The sequence below is a fragment of the Aplidium turbinatum genome, chromosome 13 (genome assembly GCF_918807975.1).
Source record: "Aplidium turbinatum chromosome 13, kaAplTurb1.1, whole genome shotgun sequence".
Lineage (NCBI taxonomy): Eukaryota > Metazoa > Chordata > Ascidiacea > Aplousobranchia > Polyclinidae > Aplidium > Aplidium turbinatum.
Window position 1 is genome coordinate 8,236,773 of NC_137484.1, and position 17,634 is coordinate 8,254,406.

General features: G+C 37.5%; 1 protein-coding gene across 1 annotated transcript in view; it reads left to right on the forward strand.

Annotated features, from left to right (window-relative positions):
• The window catches only part of LOC145782558 (putative defense protein 3), a 41,557-nt gene extending 26,754 nt beyond the window's left edge, over positions 1-14,803 (forward strand). Inside the window, exons 3-5 of the mRNA XM_082594364.1 lie at positions 11,247-11,484; positions 12,776-12,916; positions 13,474-14,803. Of these exons, the coding sequence (XP_082450490.1) occupies positions 11,247-11,484; positions 12,776-12,916; positions 13,474-13,672 (578 nt within the window). The 3' untranslated portion in view covers positions 13,673-14,803. The remainder of the gene's footprint in view (positions 1-11,246; positions 11,485-12,775; positions 12,917-13,473) is intronic.
• Positions 14,804-17,634: the final 2,831 nt, after the last annotated feature.

The following is a 17,634-nucleotide window of genomic DNA, read 5'->3' on the forward strand; positions in this document are numbered from 1 at the left end:
ACATACAAGGCTAGTACTAGGAGTAAGATTACCCGATAAAGTCGATGGTGCTTTACATAAACAGAAGTCAGAAAGAAATTCAAAATAAAACAGTTACGGTTCATTAATTAACAGAACGTCACAACGCTTTTCATCAAAAGGAAAATCTGTAATGCCTCGGGTCATTTTCTTGTGGATTCAATAAGCTCTCTAAGATTCATATGCCACACACTAAAATCCAAACAATATTTAGATTTATTCAAAGTAGTATTTATTATGCGTCAAATCATTGTGAACCTGGAGAAATACTTTACAAAGAATTAGCTGCCTTTTTTTTTTTGCCTAATGGGCGTTTATGCGATAAAAATGTCAGTTTGGCAGCAAAATATTGATAAGTATTTTGATTTGGTTACAGCAATACCGGACTGCAGCAATTGGCACAAGGCTCTTGCAGCAACGTTTTTCAACTTGATTCAATGGTAAAGCAACCTGTGTTCTGTCAGGTTATGTACACACAAATTCAGAAATATTTAAGAATATGCAATGAGGCACATTGAAATTACAAGTGGCTGCACATTTACAGTTCGATAATACGAGAAATTGAATACAACGCTAATACAATCATTTCGACGTGGATTCAACATTGCAAGACGATGTAAACATGCGCGGGTTTGCAATTAGATTACTTCTCTTCTGTCCTTGTTTGTATAAAAGTCATAAAATCAGTCGTTGTATCCGTGCTAAAATTCAGCTATGCTCAAACCGCATTATATTGATATTTTCTAAATAGAAAATGGATTTATAAAATATGAATACAATACTGTTTCAGCATATAAAAATGCTGAATTTTACATCGAGTATTACGATTAGTTTTATGACCCACTTTTTATACAAAAAAGGATAGATGATTTTGATAAGCAATCTAATTGCAAAACCGCACATGTTTACAAGTATTCAACGTCTTGATATGTTGAATCAACGTAAAAATAGCTATCTGTCTAATAAAAGGAAAAAAGGAAAATCTCTCATTGAGCTCCGCGTTTTATTTAGGCTGTGGTTGAAGCCAAAGTTTATAAAACCGCAATCATTCAAATAGTTTATTCTGCGCAAAAGCAAACTTGACATACTCGTATGGAATGTGCAGGGCATAAAGGCTTTTCACAGCATTGACATTGGCCACGGTTTTTTGGTAGTTTATTTTTTGTGGCTTTGGCACCTTCTCAATAAGCAAACGCAGTAGTTGTCCACCGTGGGGACTTCGCTTTGCACGTGAATGAACCAACCCATCCTTTGGTCGATGATATCGGTGCCACCCTTTGTGAAGTCGTAAAGCTTATACAAGCCTGGCTTCTTTTTGCCGTCATCCTTGGTAATCCCCAATAGAGGTTGCATGGTCGTCAACATCAACACATTCCGCATGCCAGAATTCTTCGTTTTTACTACATAAGAATGTAGGCTGAGATCAGCCTCACTCGTCTGCCAATAAATTTCGTACGAAGATTTCTCCCTACCACTCACTTGCTTCACTTCCAGGGGTATTCCTCTACGTATAGCGTTGAGGGTTCCAGCTGACGTTATACCCCTGTCAAGCAACCACTGCGCGAGTGGTATGGAGGTGTAAAAGCGGTCATACAAAATATTCCGACCTTGAAGGTCACCGTGTTGTTCCAGGCTCATCACCATTCCTTTTACCAGTTCTTCTGTTCCACGAACGTAAAAATTAAATGGCTCTTCCTTCGGTTTACCTGAATAGACCGATGCCGCAAATGTGTATGGGAATCTGCTGGCGTTTACCGACTTGAACAGAAGGCCATATTTCGCAGGCTTGTTTGGATTATATTGCTTGAAGGCAATTTGTGTCCTCATGGGGTATAGCGTTTTGTCCAACGACAAGTAGTCACCTGGAATGACATGTTTGCCGCAGTTTTCGTTAAACATTTCGAAAACGACTCGAAATGCGGCCAACCGGTCATTCTTCCAACGTTGCGGCCTAGTATTTTGGTCGTCGAACGAAATGTTCGAAAATAAAAATTTAAAGCGGTTCTTGCTCATTGTTGCACTAAACACGGGATGTCCTTGCAGTTGATTGAACAATACATCCGTGGAATGACCAGCCTGTCCTAAAAGCCCCCGAAAATACTCCAATTCAACAAAGGCCAGCATCTCCTCGTTGTTGGTTGGGCCAAAATAGCAGTACCTGCTGTCATCTAAAATTCTCTCTGGCAATTGAGAAATGAGTGTGGCAATTTTTCTATTTGTTTCTTGAACAATAATGTTCAAAATGTTTAAAGAAAAAAATAGTTCCCATGCTTGCCGAGGGGTCTTGGCTTCTTTGGCTTCTCCTCTAACACCAATCGGGTCAGATATAATGTTAGCCCGGCCCCTTCTCCCATTGTGCACCGGTCTCGCATTAGACCAAGTAATGCTGACGCCGCCCTCTTGTCTGTTCTTTGGCTTTTCTACAAAAGTTGTATAAGACTTCAGTGTGTCAGGAAACCTCAACAGCATCGTAGTTGTTCATGTCGAGATAGGAATCTATACTGTTCACCAGTCTTTTCGATGTTATAATCCGTCCTGATGGCGCAAACTCCGGTTGAACATCGCCCATGGAAGGTAACTGGTCGTCAATCTCGATCGGAATCGCTGTTGCGGAAGTTGACGGAGAAGAATCCGCTTCTTCATCTGAATCGGAGTGCCATAAATCCTCCAAATCATCCGCCTGGCTTTCGTCGTCAGAATCCAGTAAAACATGTTGCAATATTTCTTCAGCACTGAATCCTTGCCTTGCCATGTTTTATTTAAAAGTGAAAAGGACGTAATTTTTTTAATAATGGCGTTGAAATACTAAAGAAAATGTATAATGAAACAAATTGTTAGTCCCATAGAAACTAGTTAGAAAAAAACTGTTACACAGAATTATAAAAATCGAGAATAAATCAAAACTTTGCAATATAATAAATTGTCAGACCGTTGTTAAAAATTGTGAAGTGCACTTTACATATTTACTGATGATGAAACTATATGAATGCTATGGTTATCTATGGTGATTCAGATTAGCTTTTTGAGCAATGCTTCACGTTTATGATAAACTACATCGTCGTTTAGCGACGTAGATTCGACGAAAGCGGCGTAATAATTAGTAGGCCTAACTGGTATCAATATTGGCTGTTTCTGCAATGTTGCGTTATGACCATGAACGCCACGTGGCTTGAAAAACAACATTATAACGCTGAATGAAACCATGTGCATGAAACTGATAATCTATCTAATAAAATTATCTCTGATGTAAATTCAACGATTGGGCAATGGTATGTCTCAACAAAATTACCAAATATTCCATCATTTTGACGGCTAGAATGCATTGTTGAACCTAAACCGAAAAATATAGGTGCGCTGTTCATGCATAATTTTTGATATTTGTTTATATGTTTAGTGAAAATAAGCTGTCATTCTTGTTATTATATTGAAAACGAAAAGAGCAGTTTGCAAAACGTCTATATTACCATGAATGCGGTTTCATCTATTTTGATTGTCCCTTGCTGTAGGCCTACTCAGGCAAGATGTAATTATCACAATCTAACTTTTCCAAACTGTGAGCACTATATCTCGATGCGCATTTGTGTATTGTGAGAAAATTTTGATGGTGTCCAAAAATCAAATACTATTTACAAAATAACTCGGTCTCTTACAATATCCTCATATGTCACATCAACAAATACTTTCCTGACTTACCAATATGCCTAACTAAGGTAATAAAGAAACATTCTACTAACGGACAGTTCAGTGATAAAAAAAATCCAAAAGTTTGATATTTCTTGCAAATGCAAACAATATAAGTTTTTCATAAAAAGATGAAGTTCAATAGCATTACAAGAATTCCATCACCATAATTCAAAAAGAACCTTTCCATTACTTGGGTTGACCCTTGCGATTACCCCGCATATGGGTTATGTTATGTACCACTATAGTTCACCGTACTGCCGATTGCCTAAAGCATGAAAAAAGTTCCATCTGTCTGCGGTTATAAGTTATATTTTTTTCTGAATTCAACTAAAACAGCTATTCGCATTATGAAACAGTTGGATAAGTGCCATAAATCAAACTATGGAATAAGTTTGTATCTCTATAAAAACGCCTGCCTGCAAAATGATACCATGTTCATAAAAATTACTGGATGTACATAACGCAATATACTTTATGATATTATATTTTCTGATTATACATTTCCAGTCCTTGTCACAGACTGCATAATGCTTACTCATTCACTTTCAATGTAACTGAAAGTAGTTGTAAGATAAAACCTATATATCACACGCGCTATCAAGTAAAAGCGTTCTATTTTACATTGATTGGATTGGCTCAATATGAGATGGCTACTTCTAAACTACACTTATGAAGGCAGAGTCTGCAATTACTTGAATTTTTGCAGGTGATACCTACAATAAATAATGCGATTAATCGAATACAATTCTCACACAACTCGTGAATATGTCTAGTCAATCAGCGCTGACATAATGCTGGATGATGCATTATTGTTTATTGAATAATTTAGTAAATATGCGTAACTTCATTTGTTTGTTATTGTGAGACGAAACTAGGAAGAATGGAAATAGAAATGGATAAAATAAAAGTATTTTTATTCAATGTAAACGCGCTGCCGCGTGTCATTATCTAACTAAAATATCTCTCGCCGCTAGCCTATGTCGATTCATCGTTTTCTGACGTCACGTCCATTCGATAATAAACGATTTCTTTCATGCATTCTCAGTTCAGTTTGGCAGTTACCCGCCTTTCCGTCGATTCAACGTTGCAAGACGTCGCATAAGTTCATATCTTTAGTTTGGTAAACGGAGATAAGATTTCATTGTGACATTGCTATGCAAACTTATATTTCACATGAGACAACTTGACAAGTAAATACACAAGTTTTCACAATTTATGACGAGTTATAGCACATGGAAATGTTACGCTACAATTGCTTTGCGAGGTACTGCATCGCGGTTTAGTTTATCAGTGACAGTGAACCTGGTACAAGAAGCCTCGAATATATTGATTCAACTAAGCTGCATCACGTATAAACGTGGTGGAACGATCGTCCTTTTCACAAAAGCGTGATGTTCTGGTTTATCCTACACAAATGAGAAGCGTATTGCATTTCAAATCTTTACATGTCGACTTGGAAATAAATGTTTACAAGTATATGTGAGAAGCTTTGGGAACATCGACGCCTTTTCTGCTTTTGATAGTGTGTCGGACAAAAGGAAAGATTTGAAACCAAAATCATAATATGTTACAGAGCAGCTTCTATAGTAGGCAATAACGTTGTAGCCTATGCTTTGTTTGATTGAAAGGACATAATTGTCTGCGAAAAACTATTCTCGCTCTAGATGCATTGGCACCAAGTCTTATGTTTAATTTTACGCAATTTCAACCGCAAGCGACGGTAACTCATCGTATCAAAGTTGAAGCTTTTCTTGTATCGACGTCGCTTATAAGCCGTGGTGAGAACAAAAGGTCCACGCATACTGTCAATTTCCTTCACGCTGTGAAGCAGTTAGGATTAACGAGACATGGGCCAAATTAATTACTTTCATCCAGCTGGTGGGAAAATTTTGAACAATAGAATATGAAATATTTCAGAGGATGTGCTGAGAAATGCCTTATATCTCTCAATTTATAACCTTTATTCGCTCAAAATTTCAGCTCAATAGAGGTGAATGAAAGTTAGGAAAAGTCAAGAAATCTCATAGTCGCAGCCTCAGTGGTTTTAGAGATACAACTGTTGATGCAAAAAAGTTGAATTGACAGCCCCCCCCCAACCTTCAAACAGTTAAAAATCAAAATTTAGTTTTTTTTGGGTCACCCTACTACCCATGAGAAGGCCCAATCGAAATACAAAACTAATATAAAAAAAACAATATTTGATGCTAAATTGACCTGAGCACGCAAATTTAAACATTTCGTCGGGCTCCCAGAACTAAAAAAATTGAAAATTCTGCAGTTTTAAAAAAGGGCATACCCATGAAGGGGCATAATCGACATACGGATCAAACTACTATTAAACTATACTTTATGCAAAATTGTTAAAATCGATCTTTTTAGCACGTGAATTTAGACATTTTGTCGGGCCCCCTTAAACTCACCGGGCCCCGGTGCAATGCACCGGTTGTCTCCCCTCTTGTGGGCCCTATTCACAAAAATGATAGTGTCATCACTACAAAATCGAGTAGCTTTTTCAAAGTGGAAAGGGCAGCCACAGTCTTTTCGTGAAAAATCTGTCAAACAAAAGGAACACTTTTTTCCGCAAAGGCTTGGGATAGGCTTACACAGCTGTGTATGTGACCTTTGTTTAGGGACGGTACATTACGGGACGCGCAACTCCGTTGTTCCTTCAACATTAGAAGGGTCAATTGCCAATTTGACATTTTTTTTACGCTTTACTGCTGGATTGCTTTCAACTAAAAACCTTAAATTACTTTAAAACCAACTTCACTCTTCTTATGTAACCCATAAAAAGTAAAATATTTTGTAAATTGCAAAAAAACGTAACCCTTCTACTGTTGCGGATAAGCCAAAAGCGGATGAAGTTTCGCATCCCTATGATCTACAATCCCTACCTTTGTTAAACCGATGCTGTTTTACTATCTTCATTGTAGAGTGCTTCAATATTACGCCAGCGTGCAACATGCATTTTTGCCTCTTTCATGAAGGAGAGTTCTTTATTGTGCTCAGTTGCAATTTGTGAAAAGCGTTGCAATTACTGTAGTTGCAATTCACATTTCTTTGTCATGCTTTCGACGGTTTCAAACTTCGTTACGCAGCTGACCAACTTCTTAATTCAACTGTTTCATCACAAACTATTTATTTGTGCTGCAATTCATTGGCAAACATTGCTTGCTCGTTAACTGCAATTGTTGTGGATATTTTCGATAGATTTAGCAACAGTTAGCCATAGTAGCCTACAGTAAGTCATAGTCAGGTATGCGCAGTTTGCGCAAATTACGCATAGTAGTCTTAAGATTTTGGGACTGTCACGATTTCTTTCTATCTCTTACCAGGAAAAAGACTTGGAAAGGTTCAATGACGTAGTTTAATGGGTTAAACCGAAAAGCAGTCAATTGAATGTCGAATAATTCTACTAGTGGAATGATAATCTAACGTCTTGAAGGACTTTAACGAACGGCTTCTCAAATAACTCTAATTTCAAACACAATTTATATCAGCACCAATTCTCATCTACTTGTATTCGATTACTTCAACTCTCAATCAACAATAATTTCTGCATCAACTACCAATCCACAACTCATAACACAACTCTCATAATCAACTCATAATAATCAACTCAATAAAATCATCATAATAATCCATTACGCAAATTACACCACTATTTATAGCAGGTTTGAAGAAGCTTCGAGATTGTCACGTAGGTCCGAAGGTTGTAGAAAACACGTTACATAATAAAGATTTCGCAATCACAGATCTACCGGTAAACATCCTTCTGACGTCATGACAAACGTCACTCGGCAATTGTGAAAAACAACAGTACATTCCAGATTTGTCCTGAAAGAATGTCCCGAATGCTCTGGAAACACATTACATAATAGAGACCTGCAATCAAAGGTTACTTCAGGTCAATAATCGTTAATAACCTATAGCATAAGAATTTTACAATCAAAACAACACGCTCGTCGAAGACACAAGCAGCCCGTCGCAAGACCTCGCACATTGATTGTGACATACGCCCCCCCTTAGAATATTGTTGCAAGCACTATAACAACACAATCAATACAAAACACACTACAAAATAATTAATTACTCAATAAAACAGTCTTATTAGTCCATCGTTGCATGATCTACCAACGACAGCGTTTCTCAAAACAATGGTCATTACGTTTACTGTGAAAGTTCTCAACGTCCTCAACAACTTCAGTGCACCGGCGAGCAAGATGACCCATCTTCATACATCGGAAACACCTCCTCTCCGGACAGCCCTTGGCCAGATGACCTTCTCTGTGACAATTGTAGCAAGCCTTTTCATCAAAAGAGCAGCTCCTGGCTATGTGTCCAATCTCCCCACATCGGTAGCAGTGGTTGTCACGGCAACGTCTGTTTTCCGAATGTCTGCCGTCAGCAACGCACTCCCTGGCGAAGTGTCCGCGTCTACCGCATCTATAGCAAACTCCAAATGGTCGTCGCCTGCCTCCTTTCCTCGATTGTAGTATCCGTGATCGTAAAATCGTCGCTGATTATCTGCAGAACAATCTCGAGCAAAGTGACCATTCTTGCCACAAGAATAACAAGTAACTTCAGAATTTCTCTCAATAACATTTCCGATTATACGATCAACTAAAGAGTTTTGTAAACATAACGCTTTCACAGTCCCACTACAATACGGAGTTTCGATGTATATCTTCGCTAACGGTCCTTGGATTGAAGTGTTATTTATCGACATCACAATTCCAGTTTTTCCCGTTAACTGACTGTCTTTAACCAAATCTCTCCTCACCATTATACCCGTAGAACCAGAATCACGTAAAACTTTTACCTTTTTGTTTCCAACTTTTCCATCTACGACTGGCAGGTAATCTTCAGGTATTATTTTTTTCGCAAACATCTTCATCCGGTTTCTCCTCCTCAAGCGTGGGTTCAGGAATCATTAACGCACAACCTCATCGATAAACGTCCTCTGTGTTTTTCTCATTCTTTCCAGACTGATTGGAAAGAGAAAACGACTTGTCCTTGCATTCCTTCGCTTCGTGTCCTTGCCTATTGCAACGATTGCACCACTTTCTCGACTCCTGATGATTTCTGTTAGTCTTCTTCCGGCAGTTAACAGATTTATGACCTAAACCATTACAATTAAAACAACGTACTTCTCTTGGAACCGCACCTCCTTTAAAATTATTTGTTTGCTCCTCGTCATTATCGCATGACAACGTCTCTTCGGTCGACAACTTCTCATCATGAGCAACTAAGTATTGTTCCGCCACACTGGCTATGTCTTCTAGAGTCTTCGGACTTCTCTCCATTAAATAAACAGACAGATCGTTTGAACAAGAATCTGTGAATTGTTCCTTAACTATAAGGTTTGCCAATCCGTCCAATGATTGTTCGGCCCCCGAAAGTTCAAACCATTTTAACAAAAGGTTTCTTAAACGTTCAATAAATTGACCTGGGCTTTCGTGTTGTTCAGGCTTTGCCTCACGGAATCTTTGACGGTATCCATGCTCGGTAAAATTGTATCGCTTTAACAGAGCTAACTTCAATCTGTCGTAGTTCACGGCCTCTTCTTGCGAAAGTCTTGAATATACATCATGAGCTTGTCCCGATAATAACATGCTTAGCTGGGTAGCCCACGTCGACTTCTCCAATTTGGCTATTGTAACATATCTTTCAAATCTTAACAAATAACTATCCAACTCATCTTTTTCTTCAACAAATGATGGCAAATCTGGACGTCTAACTTGGGCCACAATAACATCTCGAGCATTATCATTAGTAGAATTAGATCGCTCACCAATGTCCAGCTTTTGTCTTTCTAATTCAAGTTTTAACTTTTCCAATTCATATTGCGCTCTTGTTTCTTCTGCTTCGCGTTGCGCCCGATTCTCTTCGGCTTCTGCTTCGCGCTGTGCCCGCTTCTCTTCGGCTTCGCGCTGCGCCCGCTTCTCCTCTACTTCAGCTTCAAGTTGTGCTCGCTTCTCTTCAGCTTCAAGTTGTGCTCGCTTTTCTTCAGCTTCAAGTTCTGCTTTCCTTATTTCACGAGCAGCTCTTCTATCTTCTCTTTCGTCAGCTTCTCGCTGAGCTTTTTGGGCCATTATCTTGTGATACTCTTCCATCACAAACTGAGACTTTTCATTGTCACTCAGCCCCATTCGTTCAGCCATGCTCCGTAAGTCTTCAATCATCTCATGTTTGACGGTATCCGCCATTTTGACAGCTTGTTGTTAATTTATTATTCTTTCAATACATCTTTTGGTATTCTTCGGTTTTATTTTTATCCGTTTTTCGGTTTAAATCTTTTAAACCGGACGAGCCCCCAGAATGTCACGTTTTCTTTCTATTTCTTACCAGGAAAAAGACTTGGAAAGGTTCAATGACGTAGTTTAATGGGTTAAACCGAAAAGCAGTCAATTGAATGTCGAATAATTCTACTAGTGGAATGATAATCTAACGTCTTGAAGGACTTTAACGAACGGCTTCTCAAATAACTCTAATTTCAAACACAATTTATATCAGCACCAATTCTCATCTACTTGTATTCGATTACTTCAACTCTCAATCAACAATAATTTCTGCATCAACTACCAATCCACAACTCATAACACAACTCTCATAATCAACTCATAATAATCAACTCAATAAAATCATCATAATAATCCATTACGCAAATTACACCACTATTTATAGCAGGTTTAAAGAAGCTTCGAGATTGTCACGTAGGGCCGAAGGTTGTAGAAAACACGTTACATAATAAAGATTTCGCAATCACAGATCTACCGGTAAACATCCTTCTGACGTCATGACAAACGTCACTCGGCAATTGTGAAAAACAACAGTACATTCCAGATTTGTCCTGAAAGAATGTCCCGAATGCTCTGGAAACACAATACATAATAGAGACCTGCAATCAAAGGTTACTTCAGGTCAATAATCGATAATAACCTATAGCATAAGAATTTTACAATCAAAACAACACGCTCGTTGAAGACACAAGCAGCCCGTCGCAAGACCTCGCACATTGATTGTGACAGGGACCCAAGTTTAAAAACCCGAGATTGCGAGTTACGAGTCCTTCTATTCAAGGTGTCTATGACTCGTAGTGTAAAGGCTGTTTTAATTTGGAAAATTTTGTCCTGTTAGTAATGAATGTAGGCCTTCTATTTTTTTTTAGTTAAACTCCATAGCCCTTTTCATGGTTATGGAGTCAAAGACAATGTAGAGTCCTGAAAGATTGTGGAGTCAAAGTTTGAAGTTTTTGATTCGAATTCACAAGCCAAGGTTTGATAAACATTTAAAGCATCGTCACTAAAAATAAGGGCTCACTAGTGTGAATTTTGTGATAGGGGGGCGCGAGGTGGTGCTCACACGGCCCTAAACTTATCGTTTTAAGCTTCAGTGACTTCAAAAGTTCTTATTCATTTAAACTTTCTTTGCATAAAAACCGTTAGCTGCGTCATTTGAACAAACTACAACATTTCCAATGTTACTTTAATGTGTATAAAGTTGTCTGTAAGTTTTCAACTATCTAATTATTCATTTGACAGTTACTGTGTCGAGTAATGGAACTCCATTTCGAGGTTTAATGCTGCAAGCTCGCGCTTCAATTGATGGAGATTCACTGGGGACATGGGATACTCCAAACGATGTCAATTTCAGGCTGCTTGAATGCCATGGGAATGCTGCTGGGACGATGACTCACGCCAATCGAATTGACAAAAATGCTCCTGCTGAATTTATTTGGACTGCCCCAAGCTCTGTGATACCCGTTAATTACGTCATATAGTAAGTTGCTGTGAAGTAGCTAGAAAGAAAATTTTAGGGAAGCAAAACAATTGTTGAGGGGTAAAATATTTTTGTAATTGAAATATTTGAAATAAAGAGTGTATTTGGCTATTAAATGAAAGGAAAAATTTCTGGAACGTCACTTAACATGTCATGCATTCATTAAAAAGTTGCAATAGTATTAAAACATATTTTTTTGGAGATAAAGATAAATTTTTTGGGGGACGATTGCTCTTTCAAGCCCCAGGTGGCTACCTCACTGGTAAGTTGTCATTCAGTTAGTAGCCTAAAGAAACTTTTTGTACATCTTCAATTCTTAAAAGAAATGCAGCCTATAGGCCTAGTTTTTAAACTAAATCTTTAATTCCCATTACAACAAATTTAAGGTAAAGGTGAGTCCCATACTTGATGTAAGCATCGGGGATGAGTAGATAAGGTTCTCATTATAATAAACCTTCGGCACTAACGAGGGTAGGGTGGCCAGTTCCTTTCTCTAGGCTGCCTTCCATTTAGCAACTACGTCCACCCAGTTTATTACACCCTGGGTAGAGGTGAGCGGTGATTTTCAACAATCAGCATAAGCCGGGTGTCGAACCAGGATTGCATGATTGGAAAGCGAGCGCCTTATTCGCTGCGCCATCCCACCTGCTTTACCTACTTTACCCACCTGCTTTATCTACAAAAAATTTAAAATTTTCTGCAGAATATTAGTTGCATTGGTGTTTTTTCACTTTATTGTGGAATATTTACAGACGAGGTATTTGATTCAAAACCAAATTTTTTGATAATGCTGAAATTATTTCAAAACAATTGGCATGGCTAACGAATCACGCTGCTAATCTGCTATTGTGGCTACAATCAAATATTTGATCACAACTCCTTAAAATGAAATTGGCTCGACAAATAATAAATGATAAACCTCCATATTTGAAAGGTTGTTTTAGGTTCACAATAGCAGCAAATAACTTTCAACCAAATTATGGCGAAGGAAATGTACATTACACCCTCAATGTACTTTGACATTTATTTTTCGTTAAGCTTTAATTTGAAAATATGCTGTAAAGCGACCTGGCTACTTGATTTACTTTTTAAGTAAAATACAAGGATTCAAATTAGTCGACGCTCAAAATTGTAATATTATAATCTTTGTCACATAATCAAAACGCGAGGTTTATAGTATGAATTTTCCACTATAGCCTATAACAATCAAAGTAATTTACCAAAACCTATTTATTTCACTATACTTTGAGTTGTTATGTATTGTCTTGTAATAAAGAATTTGTATTTTTAGCGCCACTGTGGTTCGAGAACTGGAAACATTTTATGTGAGAATGCCATCTTTTCCAATACTTGGTCTCCCAACGCCACCACCTCGCCCCCCTGTTGTTGTTCCAACTGAACCAGTTAAACCTGACGTTCAGAGCACTAAAGGGTAGGCTTATAAAAGAAGTATTTAACCACAGCAATATCAGAAGAGTCGTTAAACTTTCTCAAATTTAATTTTTTAGAAATTGTCCAAAAAGGAACATTCTGTTTTGAACTTCAGTAGACATTTTATGCGCTCAAATACAAATTTAAGTCCGTGAATTGAAATGCCTCATAGAAGTTGTTAGCTACTTGATTTTTCTACCTTTTTATCCTTAGCATTTGGCCAGCAAACGAACAATTTCAAGACAGTGGCTGTAACCAGTAATAATATTAATGTCTTGCTGCACTTTCCAATTTCGATGAATCCGCTTTGAAAGCTCAGTTGGGTAAGCGCACGAAAAAATCGCAAGATCAAGCGTCGCAGGTTCGACTCTCAGGTTGTGCTCTTGAGCAACGCACTTAAAGACAGCTCTCTATTCAGAAACACATGGTAGATGGAACGATTCACAACAATAACACTTTAAGCTTGACGATAGGCCTCCATCTAACTGACTGAGCAACCTTAATGTGATTAATATTAATAACTCGTGAGGATAGGCCTACAACTTATTTTTCTTGTAGGACCATCGATGATACAACTGGTGATATCGAAGATACAACTGGTGATATCGAAGATACAACGGATGATGCCGATGATACAACGGATGATGCCGATGATACTGAAACACCAGGCCAGGCTGCTGTTGCAATTAAAAGTTCTATTGGATTGGCTGTGCTACTTGTAACAGTCGTACAATGGTTCAGAAGATTCTTTGTATAAACAGCAATTCCGGAATTTACAAGCAGATTTAGAAAAAAAATGGTCTACAGTAAAACTGAAGTTTAAAAGTAACTCTTTGACTTGTTTTTATAACCAGATGTATAACCCACGTCAGTGTTAAAAAAGATTGGTAGGTTAACTACCTATCAAATATGTAGAAAAAATCGTTCTTCCTTGCAGCACAAGGCTCAGTACCTACTCACCAGGATAGCGAGCAATTGCGATTCGATAATCATAAGGGTGTAGCCTCCACTCTAGCCATTCAAATTATTTAATGGCAATGATTAGTGGTGCGATACTGATGAGCCGGCGTCACTGATGACACAAGTGTCTATGGTTGTCAATTTTGGCTACAATCCGCTGCCGAGAAACATATCGTATCAATCTTTAACGTTTGAAACTAGGGTATTGAATTTTTAGTTTTTTGCCATGACTCAGATAAACAGCATGACACCGTTAACAGATGTTATTCAAATTTTCAGCACAATTACTATTTTACTATACGGCTATTCTCAAGCTTGTCTGTTTAGAAGCAGAGTAGCCCAAACGAGCCCCAAAATTTGAAAAACCTCAGAAAGATTGTGCAATGCCATTTGCAATCAACTCAACTATGCAATATTGTTTAAGAAATCACTTGAAACGCATAAACTATATTGCTGGTATATATTGCACTATACGCTTATCATAATGGAAATAAATTCCTGTCAACCAAAATACATTTATGAGAAATAGTATGTTTTCAGTGTTTATGCAAAAAATTAATGAACGTTTTTTTTCGGGTTGATAGTCCAGCAAGCAAAATTTTCAATACCATTGATCTGATATTGTGATAAGGAATCGCATCAACTGATTTGTTGCTTCGTTGCAATAGACGGCTACTTTTTATTGAGGAGCTTCAAACTACCAATCATGCTGAGTAGCATTTTTATAGGAAATTTAGTGAACCCAGAAAATATCTTTGTTTAAAACAGCGTGTTATTGCCGATGTTAAACGTCCCATACTTGTCGAAATCCTTGTCAGTACGTGACGTCGAACCACATGATGGAAATTTGCAGCAATGCTAGTATTAACTTTATGCAATTCAAGTATACAATTCCGAAAAAAAAAAATGCAATGGTTGAATTTGTTTGAAAGCAGTGCTATTTTGTTTGTGATTTAACGTGGTTATGATAAGTGCTGTGTCAGGAGGTTAAAAGAACCGGGCACCGGAGCCCACTATCTCAGGGATAGGGGGAGGGGGAACACAGATTATATAACCTACTTTTGCATTTCGGCAACAACTTTTTGCAGTACTGCTTTAGACTTTCATTCCGAGCAAAGGTGTAGCTATGACTTGGTAGATCTGTGTTTGTTATTAGTTACATTTGTTTTGGTGTTTAAATTGGTCAGAAAGCATAGATGTAGAAGCTGGGGATGCGACCACACCCCCTAACTTTTCAATTTGTCAGATTTTTGTGCAAGCTTAATAAAAATTTGGGCAAAAACTTCAGCATGTTAATATAATCTAGATTATGTTCTACAATCAATTAATAGCATGTAAAGTTAGCGTATTTATCTAAAAATGTGCATCTTTGAGTTTGTAAGATTTTAATAATAGTCTTTATCCTATTGAAATTTCTGACAGATAAGCCATGCTAAAATTTTGAACTTCTGTTTAGTTTTGTTTCTTAAATGTTCACAATTGTGGCTTAAAACTAGTAAACTTATTTGCAATAAATATGAACAAACTTCATACGTACCCACTACCTTACCCAAGCTGAAACTGTGCTTGTCTTACGGTACTTTGTAAGATTTCAAATAAACTGTAAGTTTTAACATGTTCAAATTTTCGACAGGTTTTCTAAACATTTGTAGCCTACACAAAATGTTAAACGTCTGCTTAGTTTTTCGTTTTCGTATGATCAAAACTATGTTGGCTAATAATATTAAAAGCTATGCATTCAATGTGAACACAGTTCATACTCGTTAAGCTGAAACTATTTATGTTTAATTTGTAAGATTTTAAAAATAAATTTTAACCTGTTCAGATTTTGGATATTATATTTTCTAAAAATTTGCGCACAAGAGTTTAAACATCAGTTCAGCTTTTTTTAGATTTTCATCGTTGCAGGCTAATAATAATAGGCTAGTGCATCAAACCTGTTTAAAAATCAAATATATTCAATTGGCATTCCCAAAAGCAATTATCGCCAACGGATACATTTGCACCACTGCTGATCATCAAACAATCAAATAGTAATGCACTAGAAGCAACATTTCAGGCATAACATGCCTTAAAGCACAATGTACCTTAAAGCTCCTTTACTTGATTTGAATTGCTCTAACCAGCCAAGCTCGTAAAATCACATGGAACCCTGTCAAGTAGCCTAACCCATGTCGATGCGCAATCTGCTGCAAGCGGAGATAGCGAATGATTGTAACCAGCCAAATTTACATTTCTTTTTTTCTCTTCCTTCTACCATAAATACTTCACCGCATTCGGTTTATTTTCTAGTGATACTTTTGCTTGAAATGCACCAAAAGAATCTCTGAGATTTGGCACACTCAGAAGTTTTCCTTCATATTTTAGTGTTTCAGAGACTGATGCTGCCAAAGTTTCTGAAGCCCTGAGCTGGCATTCAACCCAACATATCTTCAAAGAGTTTGTCATCCAATGAAGAGTTTGTCAACCAACACAATGCTTTTGTGCTCGCTCTTCTTGAAATTGGTTGATGCATGTTTGACTGAAATGTTATCACTGATTTTCTCTCTTGTTGTGATCAATGTTGAGATTTAAAGTTCGTCAAGGTTTGTACCACCAGCCTTCAACACCGCAGCGACTCTGGCGGTAGTTTGATTGTCTGACATCGAAAGACGATCAGCTGTGATGTAAACTTTTTCATTAGGGATAGGTTACTTGCTTTTGGAAATGCCAATGCAATTGTTTCTGAACGAGCTGATGGCCTGCAGTCTGTAACATAGTCATCACGACGGTAATCAGTCAAGTCTCTATGTGTCTTGTCTAGCAGAGCACTGAGCTAATCTCTTACCATTTAATATTTTAATAGACCATTATTGCACAAGTTTAAAATGTCGTAATGACGTCATCATGACTAGTATGACGTCACCTTGACGTCATCGTCAAACTGAATTTAAGGTCTCTCTGTGAGACTAGATCCATTGAGAAATTTCAAAAGATGTGCATAGGTTGCTTGAAATAAGCAAAATGCCCTTTTCACCACTAGTGGCGCTAAATGCTGTTTCTAAATCTTTTTTATCCTCCCAACACTTCTCAAAATAATGCCAGATATCTAAAAGTTTATTTTCATTGTGTGTGATCAGTAAGGCATTAGATGAAGTGTATTCAGTTGAAATAGAGACTTTCACCGTCAGATTCTTGGCTTAACAGGTCAAAAATGGGTGATTTTGCAAAAATGAAAATGTTTAGGCTTCAATTCAGTTCCAGTTCAGTTTTTTTTATTTCTGACCATCACAAAAAAAAAAACAATATATGGCAAACGTAGCAGAGGTCTAGAAAAAAGTAGAAGCATGGAAGTCGCACGTGTGCCGCAAAATCAGGTGGTTTAGATGTTGCAGTCGTAGCGCGAAGTTCCGAAATGTCAAAATAGTTTAGAATGGAGCATCTGCTTTCGTGTTACAGTAAACCGAAATTAACTGCATCAATCGGTTGATCGTCAGACCACTCCCACCTAATCAAGACTATTTGTGAGCAAAAGCAGGCACACCTTTTACATTGCAGTAAACGTAAATAATTTTAGTGGTTTATGTGTTCAGTAAAGTAAAACTAGCTTTAACTATTTTCATATATAGTTTATTCAACGTAGCAGTTTCGATGAAAAGTTAATAAAAAGCAATATTTCGAAAAAATAATTGACGAAGTATATCAATGTGCCTAGGTAGATTCCAAATTCTTTCATGCGCCGTGGCCCAAAAAAGTTTGAAAACCACTGGCCTAGACTCT